General features: G+C 27.9%; 1 protein-coding gene across 1 annotated transcript; it reads right to left on the bottom strand.

Annotated features, from left to right (window-relative positions):
* Positions 1 to 10,572: 10,572 nt before the first annotated feature.
* Positions 10,573 to 13,554, bottom strand: LOC110825133 (uncharacterized). Its single transcript, XM_022055595.2, has 2 exons — positions 13,277 to 13,554; positions 10,573 to 11,919 (listed from the first exon to the last, which is right to left on the bottom strand). Exons 1-2 carry the CDS (start codon positions 13,368 to 13,370, stop codon positions 10,910 to 10,912), a joined length of 1,104 nt encoding a protein of 367 aa, XP_021911287.1. The 5' UTR covers positions 13,371 to 13,554; the 3' UTR covers positions 10,573 to 10,909.
* Between the last annotated feature and the right edge of the window lie 394 nt (positions 13,555 to 13,948).

Genomic DNA, 13,948 nt, shown 5'->3' with positions numbered 1-13,948 from the left:
CCTACAATCTTTTATAAAGAGAGAGAAGTACTAATTTATCGGTACTTATGACGACTAATTATTACTTAACTTCTCAGTAAATTTGTCCTGTTTATTATACTCCAATTATTGCATATGCACTTTGTTTATGACACCAGTTGTGTGTAATCTCTAGACAGGATCATCTAAGTTCAACCATTCCTACTTGTATGGGCAAATTATGTCAACTCCTGTACATTTGCACCTTTCCAGAAAGCTTCTTTGTTTTTTTTGGAATAAATATATTCAAATGATATCTCTCTCTTCTTTATTCAACACTGAATCTTATTCTTTACAAAATCTCAAGAACATACTTCATATACATACTTTATTGAATTGAATAATTTTACTTTTAAAACCTATTGCAATAATCAAATCTAAGTTTGTGAAAATATACGTGTACATATACATATATATATATATATATTTATATACGTGTATATGCTTTTTTATCATTTGGATTAATTTCTTCCTATCTTTTACTATTTGAAGAATCAAGTATCACATGTATATTCTTTTTTTTTTTTTTTTTACTATTTGAATTTAAAGTTAGTAGCTTTGTTATATCTCTAGTAAGAGTGCTTATCTATTTCATTATAAAAGTAGTTTTTTATTTGATATTATATATAAAATGTTGATTTAATATATATATATATATATACACGTTAATTTGTATATCATTTCAAGATTTTATTATTTATATAAATTATTTACCTTTCTAGAAGTATGCATATAATTCTCTCTCTCTCTCTCTCTCTCTCTCTCTCTCTATATATATATATATATATATGTGGAGAGAGGGGACTAAGTGCTAAAATTTAAAATATTTCAAAACTCAGATGACAACCCTAACTTTAGTTGATAACAACTATAAATATAGAATATATGACAACCACCCTAACTTTACTTTTAGGACAAAAAAAAAGGTTATATTTAATAGATATTCTTGAAATGAAGGTTTATATATATATATATAATGTAATATAAATAATAACCCTTTTAATAATTGATTGCCAATCTCATTATGTTGCATTACAATTAAGATGTGTATATATATATATATACATTTTAAATATATCTTTTTATATGGAAATAAGATTTGAAGTTAACATGTAAATTCCAAAAAAAAAAAAAAAAAGAAGCAAACAATAATCAAATGGAGATTAAGTAAGAAATTTTATATGAATTGAAGGATCAAAATAAAATAAGAAGCCATTAATAATAGTGGAGTAAACATCATTAATTTCATTTAAAAAAAAACATTGTGTTAAATTATTAGTTATACTAAAATTGTATGTGTGTGTGTGTGTATATATATATATATATCTATTATTACATTCTTTTTGACATTACATTGATGTCATAGAATGTGGAAACGAAGCTTTGACAGAAGATGCCAGTTGTTTTATGATCCTAAAAGGATACACTAAGTGAGATAGGTTTGTATAGCTTTTGGAATCTATATATATATATATATATATATATATATATATATATGTATCTTCACAAATTTCTCTCTTGTTCTTTTTAATTATTGCTCATAGAATAAAGAATATACTCCTATAGACTACTCATTCATATTAGACCTAATAATTTGTGTGTGTGTGTCTATATATATACATATATATACACATACATACATACATATATGTATAATAAATATGATACTATAGAATCATGTAAGATAAAGAAACTACGAAATTAAAGGTAAGTACCTTTTGTAAGGAGATGTTCTCTAAAATGTGTGTGTGTGTGTGTGTATATATATATGCATAAGAGGGGTAAAATAAATTTAAATTTTTTATAACAATTAACACAATAATATGTTTCAAACATTAATTTTCTTTTTTAATTCTATTAAAACTTAAATATACATACATTAACAAGATTATGTAAATCTAAAAACAATAGTGATAATGTTATACATAAAATATAAAGCATTTAAGTTACATACTCTGTAACTATACTCTTTATGATTCTTCAAGTTCTAAATCTAATAAGCGAGTTTACAATTTTTTTAAATTACTAATTTAGAGCAACAAACGTGATCTTGATTGAAATCTTATGGAGGTTAACCTAAGTGAAAAACAAACTCGTTTCTTTCTTTAGATACGATATGTATATTCTAAAAACTAAAAATATATTCCTTGTGTTCTTCTTTCCTATGGTTGAACTTTCTTATTCGTACAAATTTGATTTTTTTTTTATAAAAATAACTTAAAATAATAATAGTTTCAGCATATAACATATAACTTAACTATCATTCATAATTTTAAGAACTAATCTTGAGTTTTAGTTGAGTAAATTTTAGAACAGTAACTATTAGCTTACGAGAACTTGGTAACCAATAATGGGAGAAAGATTTCAGGAACATGAGAGAATATCAACTTAGAAAGTTCATCTAACTACAAAACTCTTTTCATGGACGAAGAAGATGTATTCTCCATCTGAGGAAAAACTCCATAGACGATTTTATTTTTACTATCCTTAAAAACTATTTCTATAAAAAAAAAATACTTAGCTTATAGATCATTTTCCGCACTTCATTAGCTTTATTCCTTGTTGGAATTTTTCTTCTTTCTACTGGCGAAAAATAAGGATAACTGAATTTACTAAATGTTTTACTCTTAAACATAATATATAACTTAATGTCTCTCTTTATCTTTATATTTAATTAAACCTAGTTTATATGTCGGTCTAAGTTGATTTGGATATGGAGGCATTTGAAACTTTCTCTCGATTTTTTTTTTAGCTTGACCTATGTACTCAGTCATTGTCCACTTATTACATTTTGATCTCGTTCTTGCTTTTGATTTTATCTATGATAGTATAAGAGTATTCAGATCTTATAAGCATTTCATTTTTTTTATTGTATTTTGCATCTTAATATTAATTTTAGTATTTTGATACCGTTTAAAACTCTTAATGTCTATTTAAATTAGATATCGTTATGAAAATAAAAAAAAACTAATAAGAAACTATCAAAATAAAGATATTTGATTATATCTTAGTTTTTATAGTTGCTGACACGATATCTCATATTAAAATTTTTTATTATATTAAATAAATTATATATAAAATTTTTTTTTATTTAAAATTAATGAACTTACCTCACCAAATGAATATCTTACATTTTTATCGACAACTATTCTCTAAATTTATTTTTATTCTTATATATTAACATTATATATATATATATTACTCATAATAAATCTATTTTGACATTAATTTGTTCTATTCTCATTCTTATAAATTTTATTTTATATAAAATATTTTTCCATTAATTTGTTGTTTTATATATATATATATATATATATATAGAGAGAGAGAGATTATCAAGTAGATATTGCACTATCTTCCATTATTATATTTATTACATTATATTTTCAAGAAGTTGTAGAGACATTATTTTCTTTTAAAAAATTAAAAAATTAAAAAGAGCCATGATTTTGTGGGACCCACAGTTACGTTGGCATGACCCACCTTGATCGTGGGCCCACTCCTGTCCGCCCGACCCCACATCCAAGATCCTTTAGTTCCAATCAACTCCAACATCTGTCATCAACACCATACAAGGGGGCGGCGGTGGTGGACCCCACCACCATTTAACCTAAAAGTGACACGTAGACGCCACGTGGATTTTATCGTCAGCAATTAATTTCATTGGGTCTTTCAGATTAGGAGTTATCAAATGGGGAAGTGACACGTGGACCAATTATTTTCGTTACTACGACCAAAGAATATGGTTAGGAGGGTTGTTAGGGCACAAGCCTGATTTAGGGTTGCTTAAACCTATCAGATCGTAGGATTATGTTTGTCGTGTTTCCAATCAAAATTTTTATACCCCAATGTATATAAATATATAATTTATACAATAAAAATTTTACTTTTATTTTTATTTTTTCTAACTTCTAATTTTTTAATTTAAAAATTTGTAATTCTTTTTTTTATAATTTCTCCGCATCATTTAATTTTTTTAATTCTTTCATAATCACGAGATAATAAATTTAATTAACGTTAGAATTATCGGATAATAAGTTATTAAAAGAAATAAAATCTCAAATTAAAATTAAAACTCTTACCCTATATATATATATATATATGTGTATATGTATATGTATATGTGAAAACGAAAACATCTATCCATCATTGTTTTATTGTCTAAGAGTAGATTAAAAAAAAGTTAAATAGAAATTAAACATGATTTATTTAATTTGTTGTCAACTAATCAAATCTTTGTTTTGTTGACCAAAATAGGAAACTAACTAAATCCTCCCAAGTTCAATTAGGAAAATGCCAAAGTTCTTCACAAAATTACAACAATTCTTTGTTTAATAGGTCCTAATTCATTGACAACTTGGTCTTCATTTAATTGTTTGGTGGGCCATTAATTAACAAATATAATTAATATATATATATATAACTTATATTATTTGTTATATTAAATATTTTCATTTTGAAGTCCTTATAATGTGAAATTAGTAAGTATAGACCAAAAAATTTGCTTCGTCAGAAAGTCTATTTTGATTTTTAACGATAACTAAATTAGTACTAGATACGGGAAGAATTGAATTCTTTTGCTTATTATATTAGGGCAAGTTAGAATCGGAGTCCGATGGTAAAAATCCATTCAAACCCAACACGATATTATGTGTATACATATGTATAATATACTATTATTTTTAATAATAAATCTCATAATTTGAAAAGATAAAAATAAATCTCATAAAGATATTCTTCATCAAGTGATGATAAAAAGATATAAATAACTAATAAGTGACATTCATTCACCTTTTTTAACGAAAAATTAAAAACTAATAACTTCGATATTAAAAAGTATAACTGCATTATATTTTGATTACTTTATTTTATTCACTTTCGATCTGTATCTTTTACTTATTAACTTTTTTTTTACCTTAAGATTCTCTAGTTTTTGTATTTATTTTTCAAATAAGTAAGCTACTTATTGTACCAAGACAACCAATTATGATGACAAGATAGTCGCTAATTATTGATAATTATTAACAAAATGATATAACTTATAATATTAATTACAAGAAGACATATATAATTACCAAAATGATAATTATTGATGTCCTTCAATATGATGGTGACAAGATTGGAAACTCCCCCATTCAATAAAACAACGATCTCCGTTTAATTATAATGATTTTGGCAATGTAATGCTAATGGTGACAATATAGCAACAACTTATTCTAATAAAATAATTATCAGAAGTAAAAAGTTAACAAATGGTGAAAACGTGAAAATCACTAGTGATAACAAGAAACCATTTACATCAATATGATGTCTGTCGTTGATCTTCGTTCAAAAAATATCAATTGGAAATCTCTTTGTTGTCATTACGTACACTCTCTACTTCTGTGTCTCTCTCTCTTATACCCTTATACGTACATTGACTCTCCCTCTCTTATCACTATGTTTTTCTGTCATCTCATTACTTACTCTTTCTATTTCTCCCCACTCTCATCACTCTCTCTCTCCCCCTTACATCATTTAATAATATTATATGTATATATATATATATAAAGCTATTATCATGAACACCAATAAAAAAATAGAGACACAATTTCTCTCGTCAATATGTCACTCTTCACCTCCTATTGATCATTTTTGTCTATTGTAATCTCAATTAAACACAATCATAAAATTAATATACATTGAAATTGATCAATCCACCTTACCATTAGACTTAAAAGAACATTGTTTTCTTCATATTCTCAAATAGCCAACAAAAAATAAAATAAAAACAAGAAAAGACTTACACACAAAATAAGTATGTTTGAAAACAAGATCAATGAAAATTGGCGATTTCACATGTATTAATTTAATAATAACGATAGATAAACAATGGATGTTCAAGAGGGATTATAAGATGATCATATTAAAAGTGTTTCAGTTGGATATTATTTGATTTATAACAATAAAATAAAGAGAATAACATGATTATTTAAGAAATAATTATTTTAAAAAATTAATTATTCTAGAAATAAGTGACATAGTAAGGTGAGATCTTAGAAGTTGTGAGGAAAGAAAAGAAGAAAATGAAGGGAGAATTTTTTTTGCCCAATAGAAGGCTAGATCAATGATATTGAACCCAAACACTAAGAGTTTTTTACCATCATTTTTCATATTTGTCATATATATCTCTAACTTTCTAGCCATCATATATAAAGCTGATTTTTTCTCTTCTTCGAATGCTCTTTTTCTTAGTTGAAATTTGAGAAAAAAAATGTCATCTCCAATGGATAATCTTTTTTCCCTTTTATGATAAAAGGAAGAGAAAGAACACCATTGAAATATTTAAAATCTAGCCCTTTAATCGTATAAATCAAACTTTATCTGACACATATTTCTGATCATAAGTATTTTAGTATTTTAGTATTGGTGTGGATACCTTGAAGAGGATTCCGTTGAGCCCTTATCTTAGCTTTCTTGAAGTAAAAGAGGAGTTAGAGGAAATCGACAAAGATATTGGTAAATGATTGATTAAGTTATGGTACTTAAATCCCTAGGTAAAAACTATGGTTATCTATATTTAAGTTTTCAATTTTATTTTATGTTCATGCATGATTCAATCATTGCATATTAATTACACTAAGCACTCCAAACTCTCAAAAATATGATTGGATAACTAAAGTACTAGATAACATTAATAATCATTATAAATGCTAAAAAACATTATTTGATAACTAAACTAATGCTCATAAATCTTCTTAAAAACTATAGTTCTTATAAATGTATAAATGTCCATAAAATGTTGGACATTTTGGCTACCTGTGAGCTTTTATAGTATTATTAGTACATTGGATAATTTTTAAAATTTCCACATACTTATGGGCATTTTTGGACCTTCTAGGTATTTACACACATTTATGGACATCATGAATACATAAGAGCACTGTTGAGCATTATACCTAGTACGAGTCAAGTATTAAGTCATTTTTAGATGCTACAATATGTGATATTTCTTACTGTTTTAAGTAAGTACGTATTTATAGTCATTCTATGTACTTATTTATTTGTGAGTTGTTTAGACATTTTGACTTGTTTATAAGTACTGCCATGTACTTAATGAAATTTTTTATAATTGTCAATGTCGGAGGCACTTATGGGCAATTTTCTAAATAGTTTAAATACCTAAGGATATTTATGGGTATTTTAGATATATGCTCTTATTACTTGAGGAAGTTTATAGGTATTTCAACATATAAATACTTCATTTTTCTTGATATCTCGAGTATCTAAGTTGTTTATTAGAATTTCAAGCACCAAGGTTGTTTATAGATATGTCAATTTCTGAATGACATTTTTTTTTTTCAATTATAGTATTTGGGTATATTTATCTACATTCTACATATTGCAAGAGAATTTGAGACATTTCATTAACTCGTAATATGGATAGAAAAATTAGCTAGTCAAACACTTATCCAATAATTTCAAGTAGTCAAGATTATTTTCTATTTTTTAGTACACGTAAAGTTTTTCTTTAAATATTTCAAGTACTTTTATATACTTTTTAGGTAATCAAACATTATTTTTTTTTGAAAAATTAACGTAGTTCTAATAATAAATACATATCGTTCGTTAATGCAGAGACAATTATTAAAAACCAAATATCCTCAATAATTTTTCATTGACTTTTTTATGGATTCAAACAAAACAAAGAATAGTATGTTTCTCTCCCTTTCCACCACTAAATTTCCTTTCTTTTCTATTAATCTTCAACCCTCAAACAAATCCAAAGACAAAATTAAAATCAATTCGCAACTTCAATACTATACGTGACAAATTTAGATTTAAGATAAAAGTAGGTAACACGTATTAATAACCTAAATCGGATTAAAATTTCGTAAAATTTTATAAAATTATGAAGAAATTAAATGATTCAATTGCAAATCATTGTTACCAATTTAATACAATTTTTAAAACACAATATTTTATTTAAGAAAAAAAAAACCCAAAAAAAAAATGGGTGTAAAGAAATATTTTGATTTTAAAAAGATTTTTTTTTTAAAAAAAAAAAACTATTTCAAAGTCATATAATATTTTATTTTTTGATATATAAATATGCAAGTTAGAAACTCAAAAAAAATAAAATAAATTAAATTAAATTAAATTAAAAATCCACAAATGCATCTAAATGCAATGTCTATTATTCAAGCACTTGCTTTGTAATGGTTGATGCCACTTGGCAATTTTTAGTTGATCAAATTTATCATGTTTGTAGTGACAAGCAACTTACTTTCATGCATTGTCAATTTCCAAGGTTGGGCCAATATGATTCCAATGATTTATAAAATAATTGATTGAATATATATATATATATATATTTAATTTTCTAAACATACATACATACATATATATATATATATATAATTAAGACCATATTATAGATCTCTTCTAAAATATAAATTCATTAATCTTTCTATTTAACAATTAAACCAATCATATTTTGACAGCAAACAATTGAAATTCCTCTTTTTTTTTTTTTTTTTTTGGGTTTGGTTCATAATTCACATCAATAAACAGTTAATTTTTTGGGTTAAAAATCACAAATGACAAAACATTCTTATTCCAAGATCCAATATAGAAACAATGATTATAAACTCCAAAACACCAAGCCAATTGAGAAGTTACCAAACTCAACCTCATACAATGTTTCTTATGTATTCAATTCAAAGCTCTACTTACATATAATATATATATATATATATATGTGCACATATCTATACTTTTGGCCATGTAATATTGAGTTTTTTGGCTTATTGGGTTACTAATGTTGTATGCAATGACAGACAACTCACACATGTCATTGTAATTGTCAATTTCATGAATTGGGTTTTGATGATCATGGCACAATACCAAAAACCCAATTAATAAAACAATTCAAAATGATTTCATTTTGACCAAAAAGTGAATAAATAAATTTGGTCCCAATTCAACACACTAACCCTTTGAAATGTCTCTCTCTCTCTCTCCCTCAATATCACAATATACAAATATATGTATGTGTGTGTGTGTGTATATATACATTGTTGAAGGATTCCCACAAGTTTTAAATTGAAAGATTGTCATCAAACACTTAGCAACATCTAAACTTAGAATGTTTCCTTTGACTAAATCAATAAAGTTAGTTCTAAAGACTTGTTGAATGCATAGATACAACCCATCAAAATCTCTCTTTATTTCTAGAATCAAATTTTTTTGTTGGGTTTTCCCTTTACTTTAATTCTATCACATATAATATATATATATATATATATATAATTTGGGTCAAAAAAACAGCATGTGGTAAATGAGGATTGGTTAGGTTGAATTCCAATTGACATTGTTGGGCTTTTGAAAGTCTCAAAGTAAGTTGAAGTGGTAGACATTTTTGCTTCAAAACTAATGTTGTGTTGAAAATTTTAGATTGTGGAAAGCTTTTTCCTTCTTATGATTTCCAATAATTATATGCAACATTTTTTTTGAAAGTGACTCTACATAAATACATATATATTATATTTATAGCTTGTGTAGCTTTCTATATACATTATATATAACAAATTAATGCATAATAATAAATTAGATTATCTTAGAACTTTGTTGACTCCACGTTTGTACCTAAAAAAAAAATGTTCACTATGATTGAATTTCGTGTTGGAATAAATTGAAATATTCAATACGATAGAACTTTGGGATATGAATTAGATTAGAATCAATTATTCTTTGAGTAATTTAGTGTCACAAGTAAAAATTATGACCACTTGTGTGTTTTTTTTTTTTTTTTCTTCTAATTAAAAGAATCCAATATAGTAATTGATGTCATGTATTCAAATTCCATTAATAAAATCTTGAAAAAAATCTTTTATATATATATATATATATGTATGTATACATATATGTGTAGAATATATTGAATTTCTATGGGAACACATCATTGATTCAACTAAATTCATTGTTCATAATAAAAACATTTGGATTTCCAAATAAAATTTAAAGAAAAAATACAAATAATTTAGAAAAAAAAAAATTAAGTAGACTTGAATTCATTTAACTCGTTACATTAAAACCCAACCCAATTCGTAAACCAAAACATTTAGCCCGTTTATATTCTATCACCCGAACCATTTGAATTTTAGGTTTTTTCTATCCAAGCATGAACGATATACATAGCGAACATTTAAACCTACTAAATTAGTATTATGAATTCAATTACATGAATATAACTGATTTTGAATCAAAAACTCGAAATTGAAAGAAGTTTGTATCGAGATTTAGTTTCGTTGTCATTGAGCTATAAATTTGTTCCCTTTTGTTAAAATGGCTTTTAGATTATAATGCAAGTTCCATAATAGAGGGTGATTAAACGAACCAAAATCACCAAAGATGATGAATTGAAGAGTGATTGTGGTTTGAAAGAATGAATTCCAATGGATGAGTAAACCAAAACCCTATTTTGATAATTTGGACAAAAGTATAATAACCAAACCAAGTTACTTTAAAGTGTTTTATATAATTGCATTCTGTATCTATATAATGAGTAATATATAAACATTTCGAGGGGCAACATTTTTAATTAATCAACCCAAACCATTGAACATTTTCTTTTTATCATAACTTTTCTTTTACAAAAGGTGTTTTTAGTATTCTTACCAAGGATAGATATCATGCCTGTTCTGGCATTGAACAATTCTATATAAACACAAAATTAGCTTCTTTTTATATGGAGGAAGCAAGAAAAGTCAAAGGTTGATGGTATTCAGAAAAACTTTCACCTGGTGCCTCGAGAGTCTCAATCATACAAATGCAAAAACCACCAGCTACTTCACCAAACGAGTCCCTTGTTAGCGTTCTGTTTTAACTCCTCGACTGACCTATTTGGTTATTATCCCCGTCGAAACCTTGAGCTTTTGCAATCTGCTCTGTACTGATTAGGATGTTCCCTCTTTTGGTAACTCCTGTTGCATGCTGCCAATGCTTGACTCACCTTTTGAATTTCCAATATTTTTGGATTTCTATAGCTTTTTGACATGTCCCCGCCACTCCATGCATTCCCCTTTCTATCTCCCCATCCAATATCTTTTGGAGCTCCACGGTCTGGGATTAAGTATTGCTCCCCATGAACACGATCACTTCGCTGTATTTTTTGTTCCTGCCATTTCAAACCCCAGGAATTATCTCCATGATTATCCCGCCACTTATCCTTGCAGCTGAGGCCCCATTGATTGTCATTCTTATCCCAACCCCCTGTTTGTTTGACATTGTTGGTTCCCTGATTCCGGTCCCATACCTTCTCAGAACAATGTCTCCATGTGGCATCTTTTGCAGCTTTGTTTTCTTGAGGAGAGTTTTGCAACCATCCGTTCTCTTCATTGTTTGAGTTCCTAAGCATATCGCTATCACTATTCCAATGGCTCCAGCCTTGCGATCCATTCTTCAAAATATCGCTATCCCAGGCATTGTAGTTAGAAGACTCCCATGGGTTAGCAACAGTATCTGGATTCTGTTTACGTTCTTCTGGGGGAAGAGATTCTGAATTCTTTTCCATTTTGTTTCTATGCCCTATGTTACTATCGTTCTCGGCTTCTTCAGGCACAAAATATGCGCTCTCTAGGTCTTCAATCAGTTCCAGATCAATAATAGGATTCCAATTTATTTTGTCAATGTAAGTATCTGGATCAGGAAGAAGGATGTCACAGGGAAGACCATTGATCTTTGCCCAAAAGCGTTTTTTGGCATTCTGAAATGCCTCTTCACCAGCTGAGTCATCCCAACTGAGTATATTACTATGGCAGAAAGTATACTTCTTTGCAGCCACTACCTTCCACCATGGTACTGATCCAATTGACCTACAGAATTTCTTTTCCCATGGCGGTACACCATCATCACAGTAACCTATATAAGAAGAAAAGAATGTATGAACCACCAGAAGCATCATTCTCCAAAAAAAGAACAGAACAACATATAGACAAAAAGGCTATCTCCATATTAACAGATGCAGATATTTTAGAAGTAAACCTATAACCTCGACACCCAAAGTATAGAAAGAGAAAATTAGAAAAAGCTCCCATCTATATAGGATCCTTAGCCAACAAAAGTCTGCTGTTATATTGAAACAAGGTAGATATGCTTAGAGGCTTCTACTAAAGTTAAAAGGTTAAACCTTTATTCTGATGGCAGAACTTAGAATGGTCAGCATCCTCATGACCCATATCATTTGTATACCCTATGGAGTTTCTGGAAAGGAACATCACTCGCACTAGGTTCGGGACAAATAATTTTCACAAATACGTGGAATCTATTTACAAGTATGTTTTGATTTAAATATAAGTGTGAATTTGCTAATGAATTCTACATTGTGAATTTGCCAATGACTTATACACTTTCTTGTTGAATCCATTTTGTCCAAACATGAACTTCAAAACAGTGCATCAAGTATGGAACTTAACATAATAGATTCAAGAAGTACAGAGTTGTATAAGGACTTCCAGAAAGAATATTTAAAGAACAACATACATATATCTATACATGTGCAACATGTATCAATATAAATTTCACAAATTCAAGTCTAAAACAAATTATTGCAACTCAAAATAAATCCAAGAATTGCATCTTCGGGTAAACTTTTTTTACAGACCATTTCCATTTCCAAAAACCACCCCTACAAACAGTAATACAGAAATCAGCAACAGCCAAGATGTCAGGCAGATTCAGTGTACAAAAAGCAAAGAAGTCCTACTCCACCAAACCAAATTACTTGGGGTACAAGCTCAATCTATGAAGTCGAAACTAATCGATACATTGAAGAGAATTAAATTCATTTCTAATTCTTTTCATTCTAATATATTACATCTGCAATCTCATTTATTTGTCCTCTTGGTGAATGACCCTAGCCAATGCTACATTAACCACCAAAGTCATCAGACTTCTCTTCCTCCAATTCTTCATTGCATTTGTCATAACAATTCCTTACAAATTTATCTCATTGTCATTCCAGGTAGCAATTAAGAAAGAGCATAAAATGGAGGAATCCAGTTCCGCTTTCTCCCAAAACTTTCCCAGAAACCAAACAGAAATATCAACCAAATATGAAAGAAAGACACAATATCCAAAAAGCTCCCAACTACTGGCTCAACCAGATGTTTCAACAAACCAATATCTAAAATACAAAATATAGACAAGTGAAAGGCTGCCCAATCCACAGAAAATTGAAGAAATCCAATACAGATACATGTACGTCACTTGAAGGTACCTGAATATGAAACTTCGTGGTCGTAAGGGGGAGAGTTTGGAACTCTTCGGGAATTGGAAAATCTCCGCAGGTGTCGATTTCTCCAGTTTCCCATGTCGAACCAGGACTCAAATTACCCTCATACAATCCCCAACTGCTACAAATGGAGAAGGAAAAACAGAGAAGAAGTGGAAGAGATTAAGTTTTCAAGATCCAATTTATTGCAAAATAAAGTTTTCGCCAATTACAAGTCCCAATTGAATGTAACAGAGTGAGAATCTTTGAGAAGCTTCATCAGATCGGTTGCTTCAAATGTTGGGGGGGGGGGGGGAGAGAGAGGCGCGGGTTAACGGGTCGACGGGTTAACGGTTTTACGGGTATCGGGTTGCGGGTTAGCGCCAATTAATGTATATGTATTATGTGTACATATAATTATTTTAATTAATAAAATACATATTATGTTTTTATGTTTATTCCATATTATTCTAATTTTATAAATTAAATTTATATAAATTGCCCTAAAGCATTTTACTAAAATTATTTTGTAATTTTTCTTTGTACTCAATTTTAAAAAATTGAAAATTTATTCAATTAATTAATAATTTCTAAAATACTAAATGATTCTTTAATTATAAAAATTTAAATATATTAATATTCTTTTTACCTCGACTCAATAATATCAAAATTAAATTA

The sequence above is a fragment of the Carica papaya genome, chromosome 8, assembly GCF_054855325.1.
Source record: "Carica papaya isolate Zhongbai chromosome 8, ASM5485532v1, whole genome shotgun sequence".
In the NCBI taxonomy this organism is placed as follows: Eukaryota; Viridiplantae; Streptophyta; class Magnoliopsida; order Brassicales; family Caricaceae; genus Carica; species Carica papaya.
This window is presented reverse-complemented; position numbering and strand designations above follow the sequence as displayed.

Excerpts from the sequence above, each read along its gene's own strand:
- LOC110825133 (XM_022055595.2), bottom strand. The coding sequence starts at position 13,370 with ATGGGAAACTGGAGAAATCGACACCTGCGGAGATTTTCCAATTCCCGA. Across the intron at positions 11,920-13,276 it reads CCACGAAGTTTCATATTCAG|GTTACTGTGATGATGGTGTA; the intron begins GTACCTTCAAGT and ends CTTCTTATATAG.